The 23831-nt window shown below is 48.9% G+C and overlaps 1 protein-coding gene across 1 annotated transcript; it reads right to left on the reverse strand.

Moving 5' to 3' along the window:
* Positions 1-1488: 1488 nt before the first annotated feature.
* Positions 1489-23329, reverse strand: Hey (Hairy/E(spl)-related with YRPW motif). Its single transcript, XM_084594687.1, has 4 exons — positions 22977-23329; positions 21777-21860; positions 12377-12449; positions 1489-4575 (listed from the first exon to the last, which is right to left on the reverse strand). Exons 1-4 carry the CDS (start codon positions 23052-23054, stop codon positions 4001-4003), a joined length of 810 nt encoding a protein of 269 aa, XP_084450813.1. The 5' UTR covers positions 23055-23329; the 3' UTR covers positions 1489-4000.
* Between the last annotated feature and the right edge of the window lie 502 nt (positions 23330-23831).

The following is a 23831-nucleotide window of genomic DNA, read 5'->3' on the forward strand; positions in this document are numbered from 1 at the left end:
GTATTGAACCGTTACAATGAATGGCATTAAAAGCTTTAATCTTTTCCACGCTCATTCTAAGCGCTGAAATCTCCAGCTGCATCAGTTGCAATACGCGGGCGTCCTCTTTCTCGTGACGTTCATCGCGCTTTTGGCGTTCTAGCTTTTCACGCTCATCGCGCTTTTGGAGTTCTAGCCTTTTGGCTTCCTCCTTCCCTTTTCTCTCTTGAATATCATCCCAGGCCTCTGCGGCTTCCTCAACCGTCACGTCTTCTGCCTGCATGATCTCAAGAATTTCCTTTTTTCTTTTTGTTGAGCCCAAATCAATGCCCAACTCATCACAAATTTGGAGAAGTTCTCGGACCTTGTAACTCTCCATCTTTTACACCGGCCTCTTGTTGTTTGCCTTTTTAGAATAGTGTACTAGACGTTCGCTATCTCGCTCCTAGCAAGAGATGCGCAAGCCTTTCTCACACTGATTCCCTTCTCAGCATCCCCTGGTTTTCAAAACACTTCCTGCAGGCTTGAAACACGCAAGGTTAACACAATGCTACGCTCAGCCTTTCTCTAAGCTACCCTGTGTGTTAGAGAAGTCTGGCGTTTGAGGGAAACTTCAGGCACTCACCGCGCCGAGGTGCCTGACGCCGGTCAATCCCGCAGCTGCCATCCAATGTTGTGCCGGTGGGGTTATCACACAGTAGCCCACCGTCAACAGGGTTGTGCCAGTGGATCCTGCAACTGCCACCAATGTTGTGCCGGTGGGGTTATCACACAGTAGCCCACCGTCAACAGGGTTGTGCCAAGGATCCTGCAACTGCCACCAATGTTGTGCCGGTGGGGTTATCACACAGTAGCCCACCGTCAACAGGGTTGTGCCAAGGAGTTGGTAACGCAGCGCTCGTCACCCGTTTCGTGAACGAGGGCTGTCAGCTCCCTGGGCGGTAGCGATGAATCCGAGTCGGCGTTGGTGAGATGAAGAAAAGGCTTTATACACTATTTACATGCATTTACACAACGACTTCGGCTCTGGGACCGAAAGCTAACATAGCCGTACGCGACTGTTCTCGCGCAGCGACGGCCGGGGAGATTCCGCCGCGTCCGCACTGTCAGGGGGCGAACTGCTCCCGATGGACGCTCGTGACGAACTCACACACTCGGAGTCTCGAACGGAAGCACTTGAGACTCCGTCGCCGAGAACCGTTGACGCTCAAAATGGTCCAATCCGACGGCAGCACTTTCGCAGGGCCAATGGGAGAGCTTGCTGCGCTCTCGCTTCAAATATGCCGCGGGGCGAGAAGGGGTTCACCGTCAGGGCCACGGCGCGCCGTGCTGTCTGGACGTTCAGCGCATGTTAAAACACGTCGCTTCTGTCCCTTTGGCACGGCTCGCCTCCAGTGCATTGGTGCTTTGCAGAGAAGCATCCAGAGTTTGTGAAGGAGGCATTCGCCGAAGAAGTTTGGCGTCCGGCTGAATTTCTGGGCGGCTTTGGCCAGAGGCACAACAGTCCTGAACGGCGTGGCGCTGAAATATGACTGCCGCAAAAAGATCGAGGCACGTTCAAGTAGCTACAACTTCAAGTGCGTACATGTGCCCTGATTGTCGTGACTCAACTGCATTGCATACATGTGCCCTGATTGTCGGGACTCAACTGCAGTGCATACATGTGCCCTGATTGTCGGGACTCAACTGCAGTGCATACATGTGCCCTGATTGTCGTGACTCAACTGCAGTGCATACATGTGCCCTGATTGTCGCTACTCAACTGCATGTAAAGCTTCAGATGTCAGGAATTCAACGACATAGTGCGGTTACAGCATGTTGGAAGCTTAGTAGCAAAAACGCAGCGGAGTATAAAGGCGGTAGCACTCAGAATCAAGTAAATGCACAATGGTGGCTTTTCTAAGGACACGACATCTGATTTTGAGGAGCAAGTATGCATCGCTGATGTGCTGAGTTACACACAACACGCACTCCGAAATTTTCTCAACAACTGGGTTAATGTATACCAGATTGTTCGCACCGATTGCAATGCAGGAGTTCTGCGTGATACATAGGCCGCTTTACGACCCTTCTTGGTGACAGCCGGATTGTGTTCCAGAAGGGATCTTCTAACCGGGCACCATTCACCACACTGGTGGCAATATAGCCTATAGACATGGTTATCTACATTGGTCTTTCGAGAAGCTGGATGATTACCGATGTGATATTGGAGGCGCAGTAGTCGATATTCGTATCTGAATACACCGGCTGCAATATAGCTTTTTTTTTTGAAGCCACGGAGCTCTTACAAATGCATGCCCCCAATTTTCACCGACCTTAACTTTCCTGTACGAGTAAAACAAGCGAGTTTCTAGAACTGTAATCACGTACTGAACCCCTATGAGTTGTACCAGGACACCGTCTCAGTGATTCCCACAGTGCTCATCCATTGACTGCAGAAGCGAGCAGGTGGGTGATGCGCATGTTCGCTGACTTTCGCACACCATGTTTTCGCAAGAGGCATCCTTTCCGCCAAGCAATTACACTATACCTATCGTACCTATTTGTGACTGGAAGTTAATTACCAAAATAATCTGCAATGCATGTGAGCCGCTCATCAAAAACGGCTTAGTTGTCTTCGGAATCATTAAGCGCATGACAACATATCGATCTTCGGTGGGAAGATGGGCTCAGATCATGGTGTCAGTAAAACAATGCAACGTAAATACAAATGAGATGCAGAAGAAACGGCATAGGCACTCTCCCTCGCCCTCCATTCGCAGTTGGAAACTACGCATCGACGGCTATTTTTCTTCACCTTGAGTGGACAATGACACACAGGCTCCAGAAAGCTCGCTGCATAACACAGCTCCCGTGACTATATTGGGCCACTATAGGCATGCGTTCTTCCGCACCTACATCTATAGTGGCAGCTATGGTAGCGCTGGAAATATGTCAGAGAGGAAATATTTGTTTCCTGTAATCCACTTATTGTTTAACTTGTACATGCTTGACTAGCAGGTTGGGGCTCATTATATTTTGTACTACCCTGAAGTGTCCCGCGAGGTATAAAGCTTTCTTTTCTTTTGTTTCAGAAACGTGTATTATCAAAAATAAATATATCACAGGTATTGAGAGAAAGGAAACGTGTATGCAGGTTGTACGGAGCCGCAAATTCTACTCTCTGCTCAAAAGACTATTGCTATACCAGTTTTCTGTCCACAGATCAAAACACAGCGCATGCCTTCCTGACCTTCTCTTATCGCACCGCAGACTCTTAAGTACTTGCGAAAGAAGTTTTACGTGCCTGCGATTGGCCCGTTTCGCGTCCGAGTTCGGCAAGCATCAGCGGCGAGCCCCAGTATAGGCCAAGTCCTTATATGACACTGTGAAGACTAGCATGCACACCACACATAAAAGTTGGATCCTCGCATGTTTCCAGGTCAACAGCTCGCTGCTGTTTCTTGAAGGCCATGTCCATCACACACTGCCGGAACAAGAGTTCTTTTAGCGGTACGCATACCCATTCTGCGACCGCGTTAGACATTGGCGGAATAAGAGAACAAGTACCGGCGTTGGGCTTGGCGTCTGCCTCGCCGTTGATGGCGCATCAGACCAGCTGCACAGGGTTTGAAAGGAACGCTACGTTGCCAGCTTGTACATAGTGCACACGAACTTGGACGGAGGTTGTGAGAGCAGAAGAAACATGGTGGCCACGGGCGCTGCACTGAAGTATCCGATCGCTTGACCCCTCGGTCAACACGCGTCAGCTAGACCGGATGCTGCACAGTATGACCACCGTCGCGTCTTCGAATGACATTCCGCGGGGCGTGTAATTGGCAGGGTCAACAGGCGCTCCGTAGTCGCTACCAGCATCCAGCGCTGACGGCGGCTAGCTAGAGACCTCCATGAGCACACATGTGAATCTCGGTGGGGATCACCCAAAGAATCTGCGCATCCCACTGCCCATGTCATAGGATGCGTGCGCAGACAGGCAAGCTTTCGTCTTCTTTCGACGGTAGTACGTGACTTCTTCCGCTATTCAGTAAGCTATTTCGCTGCCCCAGGGCCTGTACGGCTTGACGCCGGTGCCCGAGTGTGGGGAGAGCTCCGAGTAAGATGGCGTCGTGGATGACGTGGACGTCATGGGGGAGAAACCGGCGACACCGTGGAAGTACTGGTTTCCCGGTGCCTGGGCATGCGGCGGGGCCGGCAGCATAGCGCTGGCCGTGGCTGAAGGTGGCGTCAGCGGCATGTGCGATGCCCTTGTTGGAAAGTGCTGTCGGAATCCGTTAGCGTCGATAGGTAGCCGCGCCGGCTCGTTCCCGTAGGAGTCCCCTGCCGCCACAGGCGCCGGCTGGGGTGAGGGCAGCGAGGCGGGGTAGTGCGGGGCAGGGCTGGCGCCACTCGCTGGGCTCCAGGAAGACTTGGCAGCCAGCTCCCGCTGAGCTGAGTAGCACTGCAGGTGGCTCATGAGGCGCAGCCGGAGAGGATCCTGCAGGTCAATGCCTTCGATGGCGACCAGGTAACGCGCCACTTCGCTGGCGCACTCGCGGAAGCCCATGCCGTGGTAGTCCATGGCGAACTTGTGCGGGTCGAACGTGAAGGCGTCCACGCCTGCATGCGGAGAAGGACGATATAGAATGATTCAGTCAGTGTATGCACGAGTAACAAAAGCCACAGTTCAGATGGCGCGTGATGTACTGATAGAAATTCTCAACAAACAACTCCTTATGTGTGGTAGTCATTATCAGTCATGCCTAGTCATTGTAGTCATTACCACTCATAGCTAATAATTTTTACTCATTTCCAATCAGTTGCGGTCATTTCAAGTCGTAGTTTGACATACTGTTTTACAAGTCATTAATAATCAGCACTTTAGCATTAGTCATTAACTCTATCGATGTCTATTTGTAATTTTAATTCATTACCTATCACCATCAATCGTTTTCATTCTTAATGTCCCTCCTCAGTCCTCAAATGGCTGCTATTTTTGTGTGAAACATCAGCCCAGAGATTTTCGTTCCATGAGCCTAGAAAGGATTTCGCCTTAATACGTAAACATTCAAAAACATCGCTTGGTGCATTTTACAATGCCGCATTCACGCTAAAATGCGCTGAAGTGACCACAAACCGGTTGGTCGGAGAGAAAGCCTGCCGGAGAATGCTAAATTGGGCGAGTTGGTGCATTCGCCGGAGAGCAAGATTTGCGAGTGACATACCAGAGCACAGATGCGACGCACAGACCACGCGCACAGATTTTTTTTTTTTTTTTTTTACGCGAAAGCGTTACTTTGCTATGTTCACACATTTCTGTCCGCAGGCCGCTTCCGCAAAATCGTGTCCACAGCAGTTGTGAGTAACTGAGAAGCGGTAGAGGTTAATGAGTGGCGTCAATAGAGGCTGACGTAATGTTGCTGCAGAAAGAATAATTAGGACAATAAGTTAATTAGGTAATCAATTATAGGCAAAAAATGTAAAAGTTGTCCGCAGCAGTTGTAATTGAGAAATGGTAGAGGTTAATGAGTGGTGTCAATCGATAGAGGGTAACGTAATGTTGAGTCCGAAATAATAATTATGTCAATAAACTAATTAAGTAATTAATTAGAGAAAAACACGCAAAATTGTGTCCGCAGCAGTTGTGAGTAATTGAGAAGTCGTAGAGGTTACAAATGAAACTGCGCTGCTGTGCTAGGGCAAGCCGTCCGGATTCCGCTCAGCCGAACGTCAAGCTTCTCCTGCAAACACCCCCTTTGCAAGCTCCGGTGCTGATCCGCGAGACAGCAGCGCATTGCAAGGAAGCATCAGCGGGCGCCGTGTTGAAACGTCTGAAATCCAAACAACCAGGGGCCGATCCCTTAGCGGCGAGTCACCTTCGCGCCGCGGCAGATTTGAAGCGAGCTATAAGCGCACTCTCTGACTGGACCTCTCAGGCCGCCGTCACGTGCTGCCTCCGGATTAGACAAATTGAGTGTCAACGGCTTTCTAGGCTATATAAGCGAGCGCACTGCCTCTGGAGACCGAGGCATTCACGAGCGTTCGTTGAGTGCTGTGCCACTCACAAAGAGGGGACGCGTCGTAACCTCCCGGCCATCACTGTGCGACTACAGTTTTCTCTGGCTGTAGTAGTCCTCGGCCCCTGTGCCGAACTTGTGCTGTAAATAATGTCCTGTAAACAGTGTATAAAGGCGTCTTTGTTCATTTCATCGCTACCGTCAAGGGAGCAGGCAACTCTTGATTACGAAATGGGTTACTCATCTCTACGCTTGCAGCTTCATTTGCTGTCCCATTATCGACCATATGCAGTCATGACGTAGGCAGCTGGGGTGCGCTGGCCAATATCTCGGTAGTGACGGTTTAGCTGGGCCTGCGAGGGCATGGCTCAGGAGATCTGCTCCGCGTAGTATATCGCTAGACCTGCTGGTTGGTTATTCAAGGAAGCACGTACGGCAGCGTAAACCGAAGAAGTAGATAAGGAGACAGGGCACTGGCCGACCCTCCTTTACTGTCGCCGTATTCGTGCCCTTGAGTAGCAAAACCAACAGGGAGCCCAGTGACATGCACTCCGTGGTGCAGGTGTGAATCCAAGGGAACAAAATGTAGCGCACCAAGACAAGGACAGAGAAAGAAGACACACACAGCGCTAGGCCACAGCAATGATAGCTACGGTAGTCGAAATATCCACAGAACACGTAAAAGGGCCCGTTGTACTAGAAATGTGTTCTGTGGAAATGTGTTACGTGTTCTGTGGATATTTCGACTACCGTAGCTATCATTGCTGTGGCCTAGCGCTGTGTGTGTCTTCTTTCTCTGTCCTTGTCTTGGTGCGCTACATTTTGTTGCTTTCGATCATGTACCAACAAGCCCAAGTATCTACTCTTCTGAATCCAAGGATTCGCATGAAACCCAACGCGGGAAACACCGGCCGTCACGGACCTACCGCATGGCTCGTGAGGATTGCGTGGATGCTCTGCGCCACCGCGCGTAGCGGCATGCAACACCGACGCGTGAGGCGACACATCGAGAAAGGGGGTAAGAAAGCGGCCACCCCCTTTCAGCCGCGTTCCTCCTTTATCTTCGCGTCGCTGCTCGCGCGGCGGCGGCGTCGCTCTCAAGGAAGTAGTCGGCACACGCACGTACGCAACCCGAAACTCGCACACGCAGCCGCCTATTGAGCCCCGCCGTCCGACCAAGCAGCCGCCGTGCGGATCAAGCGTGGGAAACGGCCTGGCGTGCCACCGCGAAGGGGGTGCTTGCGCGCCGCCGCTGGCTCTGGCTCGTATCTGCGTGGAGCGACGCCGATAGCGGGTCCATGCAGCTGGCTCCCGCCGCTTCTATTGCCTCGAAAACCGTTCCATTTCGTGCCGTTCGTTGCACCACAGCTCCCTTCGTCAGTTGTGGATGCTACAATACGGCTGCCGACTAGTTAGGAACGCGGTCATGTCTGTACTCTGTAGGTACACATCTGTATGATGTGCCCGGTGGCGACAGAGTAGCAGCATCAAGACGTGAAAACGAATCAGGTTTGTTTAAAGTGAGATAGTGAGACTGATCAGTATGCGCAAATGGTTCGACACTGAAGCGCGCAGAGTTCGGGAGGGTTCACCATAGGTACTAATATGCTTGCGCGCAATGTCGAGCGCCCGGTGTACACCTATAGTCGCCACCTCAGCAGTAAGCAATGCGTAGTTGAAGCGCTTCCCTTGGTTTGACAGGTGCCATGAGAAATATCGATAAGGCCGAAAGATCTAAAGTGTACCCGTTCACCGCAGCGAGATTTGAACCTGTTGTAAGGACTGTAACCTTCAGGTAAGATTGATCTTTAGTTTTTTGGGGGAGAATCAAGTGTACAGTTCCCAAAAAAGGGCGCTCGCAGTGCCGATAACAGGAAGTTAATTAAATTGATTTAATATGAGCAAGGAAGCTACGGAAACTGTCATATGAAATAAGCAAATTCCAGACAGCTGTCTGTACATGGAAAAAGGATGGCACCACCTTAAAATTCTTCCGATCGTTACGATAACTTCGGTTACATGCATGCTGGCAAATCAAACAGTAAAATTAGAAATACGCCTTGATACATATTAATAAGATACTACTACAACATGATTGATGACCTAGACAGTAAAAGTAGAAAGGTAGGCTTGAAAATCAATATGCAGAAGACTAAGGTAATGTTCAACAGCCTCGGGAAAGAACAGCAGTTTACATTAGGTAGCGAAATACTGGAAGTAGTAGGCGAATATGTCTACTTAGGACAGGTAGTAACCGCAGATCCGGACCACGAAAAATAAATAACAAGAAGAATAAGATTGGGATGGAGCGCATTTGGCAAGCACTCGCAGATTATGACTAGCAGCTTACCGGTATCACTCAAGAGGAAAGTATACAACAGTTACATCTTGCCTGTACTCACCTATGGGGCTGAAACGTGGAGGCTAACCAAGAGAGTTCTACTTAAGTTGAGGACTACCCAGAGGGCTATGGAACGAAAAATGGTAGGGGTAACATTAAGAGATAGAAAGCGTGCAGAGTGGGTCAGAGAAATAACTCAAGTTACCGACATTCTAGTGGAAATTAAGAAGAAGAAATGGACATGGGCAGGACATGTTGTTCGAAGAGAGGATAACCGATGGTCGCTGAGGGTAACAAACTGGATTCCAAGGGAAGGAAAGCGTAGCAGGGGGCGGCAAAAAGTTAGGTGGGCGGATGAGATTAAGAAGTTCGCAGGGGTCAAGTGGATGCAGCTAGCACAGAACCGAGTTAAGTGGAGAAATATGGGAGAGGCCTTTGCCCTGCAGTGGGTATAATCAGGCTGATGATGATGATGATGATGATGATGATGATGATGACTACAACATCATGACAAGTCATCGGCGGGCGCTTTGATGATAGCCTGTTCGTGCTTATCCAATGTATACACCGTTTTGACGTTTGGAGATAATCATGGGCGCTTATGATGACACAGTGAGCTACAAAGCTTCTGCGATGGCGTATATTATGGAAATAAAGCGCAGATAAGTTGGGTGCGGAAGGTATGTGTCGCGCAGAGATTGAAAGAGCACTGATAACGCGTATTCGGTAAGGCATACCACACGGTGCTTAACTCTTTCGCTACCGCGGAAAAATGGCCGATTTTGGGTGTCTGGAAACAAAAATTATTTCTTCAAGAAACGCCCAATGGATTGCGCATCGCAATGTACCAAATTGTAGCTTATTATTTACACTTTCGAATAAAACAATTTCCAGAGTTGCGTGTCCAATAGATTTTGAAAGTTTATTTTCTATATATGATGAGAACACAAAAAAAGAAGACAAGCAAAACACAAATAAGCGGCGCCACTGAGCCCAAACTTGATTAGAAAAAAACTGAAATATACAAACTGCTGCACATGTTCGTAGCTGTCATTCCTGCAAGTCTCAGCTTTGTGAAAAAATCACTACACTTTTCATGGCCTTTCAAGTCAAGGGTCATGAGAGCTGTGCCACTCTGAGAAGCAGTCACGTGAGGAAGTGAAGCAGAGGTATATCTGGCATGTGCTGCACATAACATTTGTTCTGAGTTCTGCTTTTGTTTTCTGATAGCAGAGCTTGCAGTTCCTCCTTTTCTCCTTTTTTTTTTCGGTTGGTGGCGAATGGGCTCTATGGGTGGAATGGGGGCGTGGCCTCTGAGACGAAGTGTCGCTGTCCGAGCTGAAATCTGACGTTTGTACGTCATTCTCAGACTCATCACTGCTGCTCTCATCGCAAAAAGCGGCATCAGAAGCAGCAGACGTGCTCGGTTTTGGCTTCTGCTTTTGGCGAGCGCGGAGCGAAACGGACGCCATGGTCGCGGACCGACGCTCCTATGCCCTGTCAAAGTTTCAGCTTTCGCGGCGCCCCCTCACGTTAGAAATCCAGAAAACAAAACTGAAAACGAGTTAGTTGCAGAAAAACAAACTAGATGGCGCAGCTTGTCCGTAAAAACTGGCTTCAATTTTTGTTTGGCGGCATTTTCAAATCGTCGGACATATATGTCTGATGGCCTATGGCGCGGTAGCGAAAGAGTTAAATAAGGCGTCTGTTATTGCGCGCCAACTTTCGATGTTAATTCCCACAGTGTTTAAGAAAACCCGTCCTCTCAAGCTCTTCAAACTGGAAGTGCTTTTGGGCTCATTCACCGCAGTGTTGCCAGAAAAGCGTTTGTCAAAACCATGCGCAAACAGCAGTATTGAGGTGTAAAGACATCGGACGAAAAACAGGCCTCTCTATTTAGCGTTCCTGGGTACGTATAAGCGGCACTAGACGATGTAAAAAAGGAAGCTCCTGTAGAAAATATATATTCGAAGATGATGGTCATGACGTAATACGTTAGCCAATGGAAACATACTGCGATAATGAAGTTCAAATTGCATGAGGCAGGGTTAGAAGTGCGACAAGATTCGAGATTAAGGACAAATTAAGGCTTCCGGGCTTAATGTATGCAGGCGGTACTTTGCTGATAGACACGAATATTTAGAGACTGATAAATCTGTGTGACTGAAATACCCTATAGGCTATTCATTCCTCCCTGCCCACGGCCCTCTTTCTACCTCTCTCTCTCTATTTGCTAAAAGGCTCGAGAAATAAAGAGGAACTTTTTCTGACCTATTTATCAAGGACATCTGCCTTCCTCGCATTGAGATGAAGCGGCTTCGTTCGTGACTTAGTTTTCCATTAAGTAATTGGCTCGTATATCCGAACTAAGCAACTGAAGGGGCGCTAAGCACTTCCCGTAATAATGCAGCGGGTCAATCTGCCGCTCGGAGCAACTTTTTTTTTTTTTTTTTTTTTTTTTTTCAACGCTTTTTACTATCCATAAGCAGTCATCATGAAAAGCGTCCCATTTAGAGAGTTGATGGCTACCAATGGTTATCGAACATTATATACCGCAAATAGCTGTAGCCTTGCTTACTCTTCGAACACGGCAGTGCCGGACGGTGTACGTTCCTGTTGATGTTTCCCGTCTGCTTAACTACACTAACCAATCTCTCCGCTCTCCAGAGCGCGGACTCGGTGCAGCCAGACGTTTGCTGTGTTCGATCAACTTACCACTTCAGCGAAAAAAAATATACACGGTATTTAAAGGGTGCCTGAAACTGAGGATTAAATTGCCTGCGTACCGGAATATGACATGCGCTTTCACACGCGTTTTATTTCCGTATTTATTTTTTTGCACGAAAATCTTACAGGCTGTCAACCAGCCTCACTCCACCCGACTGTCACGCATTCGTACTCAAACGACACTTGTCCTGAGTCAAGCCCACGGAAGTCAATAAAAACAAAATATAGTTCTATTAATAAGAATAGTAAAAGAAAATCTATGAGGCGTTATTACTCGTCGCCAAAACAGGGTGCGATATAACAATAATTTCGACATGAAGTTGTAGAATAAAATATTCCAGTAAAGATTAAAAGAAAACGTTTAGCATGTAAATAATTTTCCAGAGTAGGACCATGCAGTAGGACCCAAACTGTGGACTTTTAAGTTAAATTCCTGAGCGCTCAGCCTTGTGAACAACGGCGTATATGCCTACAACTTTGCAGGAGCGTAACAAGCGGTGCACGCAAGTACTAAAAAAGAAAAAAATCGCGCATTTCCCAGGGAAACCAACAGATATGGTTAGCCTCGAAACGAAGTTAGCTTTTGTAACTCTTTGACAGCGAACCATGCCCAGCGTGGTGACTCGCCAATGGAAACCTGTTGACGCGCTTGTAACCTTTTCCGACTTAATTCGTTTTGTATCCGGCTAGAAAGTGAGTCGCATCCTTGTTATTATTCTCGCGCTCTTGCAAGCACGGCTAGCTTTGTCTGCAAGTGAGCTATATGCTGTGTGAAGAGGAGTGGCACCATTGTATCTAATAGCGTCTGCTTTTGTGGTTAGGATTGTCGGATACAGAGCCGGGAGGGACTAGGGTCCGATCCCTGCCGCGGCGGGCGCATTTCAGTGGAGGCGAAGCTCAAAGCGCCCGTGAATAATCAGGGGTGCACGTCAAGCACCCCAGATGGTCGAAATTAACCGGAGCCTGAACTATGGCGTCCCTCATAGTCTGAGCCGCTTTGAGACGTTCAACCACGTCAACCAAACTAAACCGTCATTCATTAACTTTTTTTTTTTTTCCCACTGTGCGATGCAGATGTCATTAAAAGTTTTTGCGTCAGCAGCTCTTTATGCAGTTTGTAAAGCTGAGATAACTTTTTATGTCGAGAGGAATTGTCCGGTATGTGACGGCTGAATAGAGTATTTTCGTCGATTTACTTAGAGCACCTCAAAGCGTTGTCATATCAGTCAATGGTATTTAACAGAACGCGCGTTCAAGGAAACGTTGTTACGAAGACGAGCATACGCTGGCAGCCAGTCACTGGAAGTGATCGTGAGCAACAGCCACCGTCACTCACCTTTGGAGTGCAGCATCTTGAGGTGGTCCACCGTCATCTGGAGGATTTCGGCTTTCTCAAGCTTGGCTGATCCCTGGGAGACCAATGGACGTACAGGCGTTATTAACATTATCCGCTATCCCCTGCGTCTTTACCATCATCATTAACAGGACATTTTACTTCTGACCCCAGCATAATTTTTTATGCGGTCCCTATAACACGACCGCGCTCCAATGAGCGCCTTCTTTATGTGCTCGCTATAGTATAAGTAAAACTAATTGCTGGGCTAGTTGGTGCATTGCTCATAAAAGCAAAGATTTACAGCGCTAACAAATAGACACTCACAAATAGGCACACAGGACAGGCGCTGACTCCAACTTCCCTACGTCAAATGCGCCACAGGGGTTATTTATCAAATCCCCTTAACATGTGCCAAGGTATACATCGGCCATGTGTGAACCATAGGGCTGAATTTACATCTATACCGGTAAATTCCCAATAGTGCGATCTCAATGCAAATCGTGAACCGAAGTTGACAGAAATTAAGATTTTAAGCAGGAGCAGGGACACTCTTGCCGGTGAGTTGCTAGAGGCCTGTTATATTAAAAGGCTAGGTTCGGGATGTATCAGTGACTCATCTGTATCACTATTTAGTAGTGAAAGTCGTCTTTTGAATTTTGATAAGATAGGGAAGGCCTAAACTGCTATGCATATGTTACCGATGGTGTGGGAGCATTTGTTTGGTGAATAAGATGTTTGTATGTGGCGTTGTTTCGAAAAATAAGTTGGAGTCAGCACTGTCGTGACGCTGGGGCTATGGCGACCCGGCCTTCACTTGGTAGCGTGTAGAGACTCCGGGTTGAAGAAGGACTGAATCTTCGAAGTTGGTAAAATATGTACAAGCAGGTTTACTGGCACTTTGAGAAAACGTATGTACAAGAATATTTACATGAAAAAGAAGGGTACATCAGCAAAATGGCAAGCGTTAAGAGTTCATAGCGAGAAGCGACTGGATGAGCCGTTTACCCAGGGCCCAGAGCGACATTTCGTGCTCTGCAGCGTCCTTAAAAACCCCCTATGTCCAGCCCCTCTCTGAAGATGCTGACCAACCAAATCCAGGGCACGCCCCTCAGGTATCGGCATCCAATCGAACACATCACTGCACTGATGGTCTGAAGCACTGACTGGTCCGGCATTCATTCGTTGGGCGTGATCACTTGTTGGCGGGAAAAGCTTGGGAACGGCGAGGAGAGGAGGTACATTTCTATTCTTCAGCAAAGAAACCACAGGCTGGTTCTGACAAGGGGTTTTACTTCTCAGAAACCCGAGTGCACGTGGCGCCGCATAGGGCTCCCAACATGGTCCCTTTTCGACAATTGCAAATCTTTCCTGCATTCCCGGGAAATCACTTAATGGCCGTATGAGTCATGCTCCTTTCTTGTCCTGCACGTCAGCGGACATGTCACTCTGTCGTCTCCTTTGGATAGGAGGCATTCATCACTGGAGGATAGCACTTCTCGACTGGAAGGGTGAACAAAAGAAAGAAAGCACTTCCTGCTATTTCCCTCAGGGGGACGTTTCTTTGTGTTTTTCCAGACGTTCTCTTGACAGGGTCAATTTGGCATTTGCAGGTTGTCCACAAAGCAAAACATGCTTACAAAACAGGATTCCTGGAAACAGGCTCACTTAGAGCCATTGGACCATCACCACATATTCACAAAACTTATCCATGCCCACAGGCGAACAATAGAGCGCGCAATTGCGGATGCTTGGTCGTAACAGCCTCCTCCCCCGCCAGAAGAGTCTCGGAGGGCAGCAGTCCCAGCTGCTGCATGAAGAGACGACTTAATGGCCTGCACGTGAACGCTTGAAGCTCGCTGTTGCTTGTCGCGTTGTCTTGATTGTCGTAGGCCAAATTGCTCGAGCTGTCTGAAACTCAACCACATGTCCAAGCAAGCACTCGGCTCCCGTCTGAAGAGACCAGGTTAAAAGAAAACTGCCATTGTTGTTCGAGAAAAGCCCACTCTCAAGACGTTCAGGACCCACGTATTCCTAGAAAACCAAACGTGCTGCTTTACATAGTCACACATATAAAGCGCACGAAAAAAAAAAAAAAAAACCTGATTATCAATTTGGATACATGGTGAGGAACATCTCGGACCGCTTAGAAAGAGCGGCTAAGCGCGTCCGCATTCCCATTTAACTTCCCCTTTTTGTATCTTATTTCAAAATTGTACTGCTGTAAAATCAAGCTCCACCTAAGAAGGCGACTGTTCTTCGATGTCGCAGTTTGCAGCCAAGCCAGGGGACAATGGTCCGTCTCTACGGTGAATTTGGCCCCTCCAAGATAGCACTGCAATTTTTGAATGGCCCATACAATGCAAGCGCATTCTTTCTCTGACGCGCAATAAGCCCTCTCTCTAGAACTCAGTTTTCTGCTCAAGTAGAGCACGGGGTGCTCATTACCGTCGTCATCTCTCTGGCAGAGAACAGCACCTAGCCCTCGATCACTGGCATCACACTGGACCGTGAATTCTCGGTCATAGTCTGGAGCTCGCAATACCGGACGGCTAATCAGCACAGCCTTCAGGTTTACGAAGGAGGCTTCCTTTTGTTCGTCCCAGACTACATTTGTCGGTTCTGTCTTGCGGAGAGCGTCGGTCAGAGGGCTGGCCAAAGCTGAATAGTTAGGGATGTAGTGATTGTAGTACCCAGTCAGACCTAGGAATGCTCGAATTTCCGTCTTCGTGCTCGGCCGCGGGTAGTCTGCTACCGCAGAAATCTTAATCTCGCTGGGTTTCCTGAAACCTTGACCTACATTGTGACCCAAGTAGTCCACGGTCGCTCTTGCCAGGCAACATTTCTCGGCCTTTACGGTTAGTCCAGCTTGACGCAAAAGGCTCAGTACAGCTCTTAGATGTACCATATGGTCCGCCCATGAGTCGGAAAAAACCGCAATGTCATCTAAATAAGGCACCGCGAATGTTTCACACCCATTTAAAATCCTATCCATGAGTCGGGAAAAACAAAATGGAGCATTTTTGAGCCCGAAACTCATCATTGTTGGCTGGTAGCTGCCCGTCGGAGTGACGAAAGCCGCGTATCTGCTGGCGCGTTCAGTGAGCGGTACTTGCCAGTATCCTCGAGTAAGGTCCAGCGTAGTCACATATGCCGCTCTACTGACCTGTTCTACTCTCTCCTCAATATTCGGAATAGGATACACTTGATCCCTGGTGAGAGAATTTAGCTTTCGGTAGTCTACCACAGGCCTAGGGTCTTTACCTGGAGCTTCTACTAAGATCATAGGCGAAGCATAATCGCTTTCCGAGGGTTTTATTACTCCCAATTCCAGCATGCGAGTTACTTCCCTATCCAGAATTTCTCTTTGCCTTGGAGAAAATCGGTAGCACCTTGATCGCACTGGCACGTCTGAAGTCAGCTCAATATCGTGCTCAGTCAAATCAGTTCTGCCTGGCCTGTCCACGAAGCAGGCCTCAAACTCTGTTATTATCTCGCCCAGATCGGACAGCTGGGATTTCTTTAGTTCTCCTCTCTGCTCCGTCTTTTTGAGAAGCTCCTGAGCGTTGCTTCCTTTTCCGCTGAGGCAAATCAAGTTGTCCCCCATCTCCTCGGGAAGGTTTAACGTTAGATTTACCACGGCTTCCCTCTGCACATAAGGCTTCATAAGATTGCAATGATAAATGCGCACTTCTTTACGCCTACCGGGAATTTTCACTGCGTAGTTAGTGTTAGAAAGCTTTGCAACGACTTCAGCCGGTCCTTCCCACTGTACTTCGAGCTTATTCTGCCTTGAACTTCTCAGCAACATCACCTGGTCCCCGATACAAAACGTCCTTTGACGGGCTGTCTTATCATAGTACACCTTGGAACGAGCCTGGGCTGACTTCATGCTGGCCTCAACGAGTTCCTTAGTGTTATGTAAGCGATTCAAGAGGTTCAGAATGAATTCCACTACTGTTGGGTCTTCTCCGCGCCCCTCCCAGGCTTCGCGCACCATTCGCAAAGGTGAGCGCAGTGACCTTCCGTACACCAACTCGGCTGGGCTAAATCCAGTGGATTCGTGCGGCACTGACCGCAAAGCGAAAAGCGCTGCAGGCAGGCAGGTATCCCATTCGCGCTTGTTTTCATAGCACAGTCCCCTCAGGACTCGTTTGAGAACAGAGTGCCATCTTTCTACGCTGTTGCTCTGCGGATGATGGATCGAGCTATGCACTACCTTAATGCCGCATCGCTCGAGAAATGAGGTGGTGAGGACACTCGTGAAAACGCTACCCTGATCACTTTGGACCTCGGAAGGGAATCCAACTCGTGCAAACACTGACAGCAGCGAATCCACTACACTCTCGGACGTCACCTCGCGCAGCGGAACAGCCTCTGGAAATTTCGTGGCTGGGCATAACATAGTGAGGATATAACGGTACCCTGACTCTGTCACAGGAAGTGGCCCAACTACATCTATTACTAACCGGTGAAACGGCTCGGTAATGATTGGTACTAACACCATCGGAGCTTTCCACTTATCTTGCGCCTTTCCAACCCGCTGGCACGTGTCGCATGACCGTACAAAATTTTCCGTGTCCTTAAAACATCCAGGCCAATAGTATTCTTGCAACAGCCTCTGCTTTGTTTTCTTTATTCCAAGGTGACATGACCACGAGCTGCCATGGGAAAGTCGCAGTAAGTCTCCGCGATACTTTTGGGGAACGACTAATTGGTCCCGCTCTACTCCGCGCTTATCCTTGAATAAGCGATACAGCACTCCCTTTCTCATCTCGAAAGAAATATTGTTTGCTGTCTTAGTGGCGCGGTGGCGCTCCCTTATCTCCTGTATCTTGGGATCATTGGCTTGCTCTATAGCTAAGTCCTCTCGGGTTCCACTTAAAAGTCTCGTGAGATTACTAGACACTGGCGGCAAGAGGTTACTCTCAAGAACGTCCTCATTCCGCGTCTCATCAAGCTCCCTTTCAAGTTGACATATCTGAGATGCCTCGCTCTCAAAGTTTTCTGACCTGCTATCTTCCGCATTTACCACTGTTTTAACTGCCGTTTCCTCCGCTGTGGATTTTTCTGGAATGAGCAGTGTAGCTAGTTCTCGCGCCTTTGAACGTGTTAAGGCTTGCACAACTCTGTCTCCGAAAAGGATGCCCCTCTTTCGCAGTAGCATGTCCGATTTGTTGGAGAACAAATACGGATAGCACTTAGGAAGCTTTCCTGAAACGGCAGCCTCGGTTGTTAATTCGCCGAAAGGGCCCTCGATGACCACGTTCGCGATCGGCAAGCACACACTCTGTTCCTCAACTACCTGTCGGATCCATGCACACTGTCCTGTATAGTCGGAAGGCGATACATACGCCGGATGGACAACATCCATCGTTGCGGCCGAATCGCGCAGTACCTTGCAAGGCTTCCCGTTGACTACTAGGTCATGCAGGTAGGGTTCTAAAAGCTGCATATTTTCATCGCAGTCCCTGACATACGAGAAAGCAATCTTTTCTTTCCGGCAGTTGACGGCAATGTGACCCTGCTCATTACACCTAAAGCATGTGAGCGGCTTCCTAGCCTCAAGCTTTTTCTTTGTGTTCTGCGCGTTGGTCACTTCCCCACTTTTCTCACTGCCTTCCTTTCTAGGGCGTTTGCCTGAAGAAGCCTTCCTTTCTTCGTTTGCAAATCTAGCAAAGTGCCTTTTCTGACGGTTATTCACACTCAACTTGGGATTGCGGGGCCTATCCACTGCTGGGTTGCTGAATTGTCGGCGCGAAGCATACTCCTCAATGAGTTCGGCAGCTTCAGTTGCCGACTTAATGTCGCCTCGGTCCTGTAACCAATTTCTTTCTTTTTCTGGGAGGCAGTTATAAAACTGCTCTAAAAGAATTCGCTCGACTACAGCGTCCCTATCACTGTAGGAATCTGTGCTCTTTAGCCACTCGCCCAAATTTACTCTTAAATTGTACAGGAATTCAGGGTAACTCTCGTCCCTGGACTTAGTAGCGTTCCGAAAACGTTGTCTGAACGCCTCGGCGCTAAGCCTATACTTTCTCAGAAGGCAAGCTTTGACCTTCTCGTAGTTGTCCGCGTCCTCCTTGCTTAGCCGCGCGACAACCTCCGCTGCCTCGCAGGGCAGAACCGTCAATAATCTCTGAGACCACGTGTCTCGCTGGAAGGACAGTTTTTCGCAGGTTCGCTCAAAGTTAGCCAGATACAGACCGATATCCCCTGATATCACATATGGCTGCATGTACTTTGACATCTTGAAATCTGCCTCCTTGTTGAGACGAGGTACCGCTAGCTGGGGACAATCGCCCGACCTCTTGCTCAACTCTAGTTCTAATTTCCGGAGCTCAATTTCTTGGTCCAGCTTTTTTGCTTCTCTTTCAAGCTTCTCACGTTCGTGCTCCCTTTCCTCTTTTTCCCTCTCAAGTTCACGCTCCCTTTCCTCTTTTTCCCTCTGACGTTCGCGCTCCCTTTCCTCTTTTTCCCTCTGACGTTCGCGCTCCCTTTCCTCTTTTTCCCTCTGACGTTCGTGCTCCCTTTCCTCTTTTTTTTGGGCGATGAGGTTCCATGCTTCACTGAGCTCCTCATCATCGGCTCCCAAATCTGTGATTGCCTTTATAATCAAAGGTTTTCGTGCCAAACCACTTGTATCAATTCCCAATTCCTCACACAATTGCAACAGTTCCGGTTTCTGCAGCTTTTGTAGGTCCATGATCGCTCCGAGTGTCGGCTACTTCCAAAACAACAGTGCAAACTACCAAACCTAAAGGCGTTTCAACACTTTTTTTACCAGTTCTAAAATCTAACCCTGTTCTAGAACCTGGTCCACATCAGAAGAAAAGCCAAGCACTCACCCACACATGCGATCGATGTCCGAGCTGCTCTCTTGTTGGCCGATTGTTGCGCCTGCTTGTTGCTTGAGATGCCACCTCCGATCACTAGATGTTGTGGCTTGCAGATTCTGATCCACCTCCAATCATCAGATGTTGTGGCTTGTAGATCCAGATCCCAACGCTGGTCACCAGTCGTTGTGCTTGTAGATTCAGATCCCACCGCTGCCACCAGTTGTCGTGACGCTGGGGCTATGGCGACCCGGCCTTCACTTGGTAGCGTGTAGAGACTCCGGGTTGAAGAAGGACTGAATCTTCGAAGTTGGTAAAATATGTACAAGCAGGTTTACTGGCACTTTGAGAAAACGTATGTACAAGAATATTTACATGAAAAAGAAGGGTACATCAGCAAAATGGCAAGCGTTAAGAGTTCATAGCGAGAAGCGACTGGATGAGCCGTTTACCCAGGGCCCAGAGCGACATTTCGTGCTCTGCAGCGTCCTTAAAAACCCCCTATGTCCAGCCCCTCTCTGAAGATGCTGACCAACCAAATCCAGGGCACGCCCCTCAGGTATCGGCATCCAATCGAACACATCACTGCACTGATGGTCTGAAGCACTGACTGGTCCGGCATTCATTCGTTGGGCGTGATCACTTGTTGGCGGGAAAAGCTTGGGAACGGCGAGGAGAGGAGGTACATTTCTATTCTTCAGCAAAGAAACCACAGGCTGGTTCTGACAAGGGGTTTTACTTCTCAGAAACCCGAGTGCACGTGGCGCCGCATAGGGCTCCCAACATGGTCCCTTTTCGACAATTGCAAATCTTTCCTGCATTCCCGGGAAATCACTTAATGGCCGTATGAGTCATGCTCCTTTCTTGTCCTGCACGTCAGCGGACATGTCACTCTGTCGTCTCCTTTGGATAGGAGGCATTCATCACTGGAGGATAGCACTTCTCGACTGGAAGGGTGAACAAAAGAAAGAAAGCACTTCCTGCTATTTCCCTCAGGGGGACGTTTCTTTGTGTTTTTCCAGACGTTCTCTTGACAGGGTCAATTTGGCATTTGCAGGTTGTCCACAAAGCAAAACATGCTTACAAAACAGGATTCCTGGAAACAGGCTCACTTAGAGCCATTGGACCATCACCACATATTCACAAAACTTATCCATGCCCACAGGCGAACAATAGAGCGCGCAATTGCGGATGCTTGGTCGTAACAGCACCTGCCCTGTGTGATTTGTGAGTGTCTATTTGTTAGCGCTGGTAACCTTTCCTTTTATGAGCGCTCTAGTATGATGGCATCCATTGCAGTTGCATATGTCGTTAGGCCTACAATAACGCCATTTCTCCGCAGACAGAATGCAGAGAGCACTAATTTGGCAACAACGGCTTAGAAGTGCGTGTTGTGTCATCCTTCTAGCGGCTTATGCGTTTAATGCTGACGAAACCAACCCACTCGCCCGGCATTCCCTCTTACTCTTCAGACCACGTGACCTTAATGGCAACAAGACGCCCACTTTTATAGCGAAGTCTACAGTACACATGGTAGAGTTCCTGTGACGTTATGATCGACTGCTATAAATCACACAAATATATTATTTTTAAAGAGGTTGCTACGCTTGTTCACAGTGAACCATTAATTGTTAATGTGAAAGCGAAAGCATTAGTAGGCGCCGGAAGCGTCTGCAAAATGTGTCGGAACTTGGTCCCCTGTGACGTCATCAATCAATGACCAGATGAGACTTCTAAGTCATGGTACATTAAAGAAGAGCTATACAGGACTCTTTATAACGTATTTACTACAACTGTTAACACACGTTTCCTGCTACTGCGGCTCAGTAACCCCGTCATACTGATTAACCAGACCTGCTGTGCGCTACGACAACGAAGCGCGCAGTGGCCAGAACTATGACATCACGAGTGACAGCTATAGTGGAGCCCTCTGGCATAGAAGACAGAAAAGGTAAAGAAATCTTATAACCACCGCTTCAAACATTTTTCGCCGAATCTTCCGTCGTGCAGTCGCAACTGTACCGTGAATGTTTTTTTTTTCTTTAATCGCTTTTTTCGTGTTCATTTGGCACAAGAAACTGAATTTGAGCATTTTATTTAATAAACAGTGTGGCTGCCAATTATTGATACCTTACTCTCACTCACAACCTGTCTCACCCCGTGGTAAATGCTTTGACGACTATTTTTTTTTCTTGTGGGGATGTCGATACTGTAGCAAGAGGGTGACGTTGCACTCCGCGCTCTTTATAATGCGAGACTGCAACGAATGATATGTCTGCGACAGCGCTACGTATACATTTCTGGGAAACGCCCACAACACCCGGAAGCAGCAGAGTGGACCAGGAGGACGACACGAGTGTATAGTTCATTTCTGAGTAACGCAGTAACAACAGTTGGTGTAATTTCGTGTTTTTTTAACTATACAAAAAAAAAAACAAAAAAACCCGATGACTATATGTTGTTGGTCACTACGAAATCCTGCCCGTCTCTAGTCCGCGCAGACGCTATTCATCCCTGAAAGCCTGCCTGCAGCAAGTAGCGCGGGATATAGTGTCATAAACTCTTACCTGCTTCTCGAATGCCGTGGGCACCAGTCGGCGAAGTTCGCTCAGGGAGCTGTTAATCCGATCGCGTCGCCTCTTCTCGATGATCTGTGGAATGAAAAGAGTTATCAACTCTTCACATTTGTGAGCTGTATATGAGTACACAGACACACAAGAGGCATGGTTTAACAGCTCGAACAACGCAACAAGCAGGGTAGACACACAAGGTTCAGTGATGGAGCTTCCCCACCTTTTACGCAATGATCAAACGGAGGGAAATGCCAGTGAAGAAAAATCATTAAGTCAACTGACATGCCAAGTGCGAAACAACGCGAATAAGTTTAGGACAAAATGCGCTTATCTGATTGTCGGCATAGGTTTATATAGCAGTTCAGCCAGCAACATCAAATATTTAAGCATTCGTCCTATGAAGATAAAACGGCTTGATCAGAAATTATTCGCTGTAGTTGCACCAAAGCGTTCGGTTGGAACGTATAGACCATGATGTTTGGAACAGGACGCCATACCCGCTTATAACGCGTGTGAATTGAAGAACGCATATTAACATCGCAAGTCAGACCGCCTGAAAAACGGCTGATGACAAGAAACAGGAATTGGCATTAACAGCGAAAACATACAAAGTGCAAGTACAGGAGTTGAGGCTCTTGTTTTATATGCATATTGGCGTTGTCAGTGACACTGCTACGAACTGCTAACACAAATTCAATCAAGACTGACCAATAACCCACATCAGGTCACGCCTGAGGAACCAGGTTAGGAACTTTCGCATCGTCAAGATCACAGAATCGGGCGGGACAACAGAGAAAACACAGCGAGTCATCCTATGTCCCGTCGGATACGAACTCGGTACTTGGAGCAATACCATGTCGTTAGTCAGACCGCCAGCTAGGTGGGCGAATGAGGCTAACAAGTTCGCAGGGGTAAAGTGGTTGCAGCTAGCACAGGACCGGGTTAATTGGAGGAGTATGGGAGAAGCCTTCGGCCTGCAGTGGGTATAGTCCGACTGATGATGATGACGATAAGTCAGACCGCACGGAAAAGAAAACTGATAAGTGCGCAACAAGCGTATACGAAATCAGTCCTGCTTATCGGTAGTAAAACTACAGACTAATTAACGGTGATGATGCGCATCACCCGATCGGAAATCGGGAGCTGAATTCACCACTGGTGCTGTTCGGGTTTCAAGGACAAGGAGTAACTCACCCCTCTCCGTTTCTTCCTGGTCAGCATCTGGCAACTACTGGAACCGGAGCTGGACCTGGAATGGCCGAACGAAAACATGTCGGCAGCAGGCTACGGGTGGGCAGGCGCACGTTTCGGGACACACGGCCGCGTCCGGTAGCGGGAGGCGGCGGCTGGGCGCGCGGCTGGACGTCCGTTCGGTCGCGTGCGAGACTCCCGAATGCAGCGGCAGCACGGGGCACGTGTCCCGGCGCTCGCCGCCCCTTCCTCCTCTCCCAACCAAGGCCCGGCAGTGGCGCGATGCCGCTTACCCTCGGGACGAGGAGGCGTCGCAGTCCATCATGCCGGCGACCGTCGCACGGCGCGCGTGCCGATTTTGGGGGTGGAGAGCGGGGGACGCGCACACACAACAAGCGCGCGTCGCAGAACCCCTCTTTCCCCCCTGAGAGGTCTGCTTTCCCACGCGACCCCGGTGCGTGCGGGAGAGAGGCAATACGCCGCCGTCACTAGGCACGGGGATGCTGCACCTCGCACCGTGGGAAACAGTTTTTCGGCGGCGAAGAGCGTGGCTGCCGAGCACTTGCCGATTCGAGAGAGGAGGGGACTCGGGGGGTCGCTCTCCGTTAGCGAGCGTGGCCTACAGATTACGCGCGGGCAGCCACGCAGAAAGATACAGAATAAGAAGAAAACGGAAAGGGGGACTCGCGCGCGCGCAATTTTAGTTTCGGTTTCGCACGAGCTCTGCTACTGCCGCTGCTACCGTGTTGATCGTATCGCGCGCGCAGTTAGGGCGCATGGCGATAATTTCTGAGAAGGATGCGGCGTCGCGCTCACTGGGGTAGGGCAGCGAGTTAGGGGAGCAGCCTTCGTTGGTCC

Source organism: Amblyomma maculatum, chromosome 1, assembly GCF_055883805.1.
Source record: "Amblyomma maculatum isolate TAMU_Amacu chromosome 1, ASM5588380v1, whole genome shotgun sequence".
Lineage (NCBI taxonomy): Eukaryota > Metazoa > Arthropoda > Arachnida > Ixodida > Ixodidae > Amblyomma > Amblyomma maculatum.

Excerpts from the sequence above, each read along its gene's own strand:
- Hey (XM_084594687.1), bottom strand. The coding sequence starts at position 23,054 with ATGTTTTCGTTCGGCCATTCCAGGTCCAGCTCCGGTTCCAGTAGTTGC. Across the intron at positions 21,861-22,976 it reads CCAGGAAGAAACGGAGAGGG|ATCATCGAGAAGAGGCGACG; the intron begins GTGAGTTACTCC and ends TTCATTCCACAG. Across the intron at positions 4,576-12,376 it reads CAAGATGCTGCACTCCAAAG|GCGTGGACGCCTTCACGTTC; the intron begins GTGAGTGACGGT and ends CTCCGCATGCAG.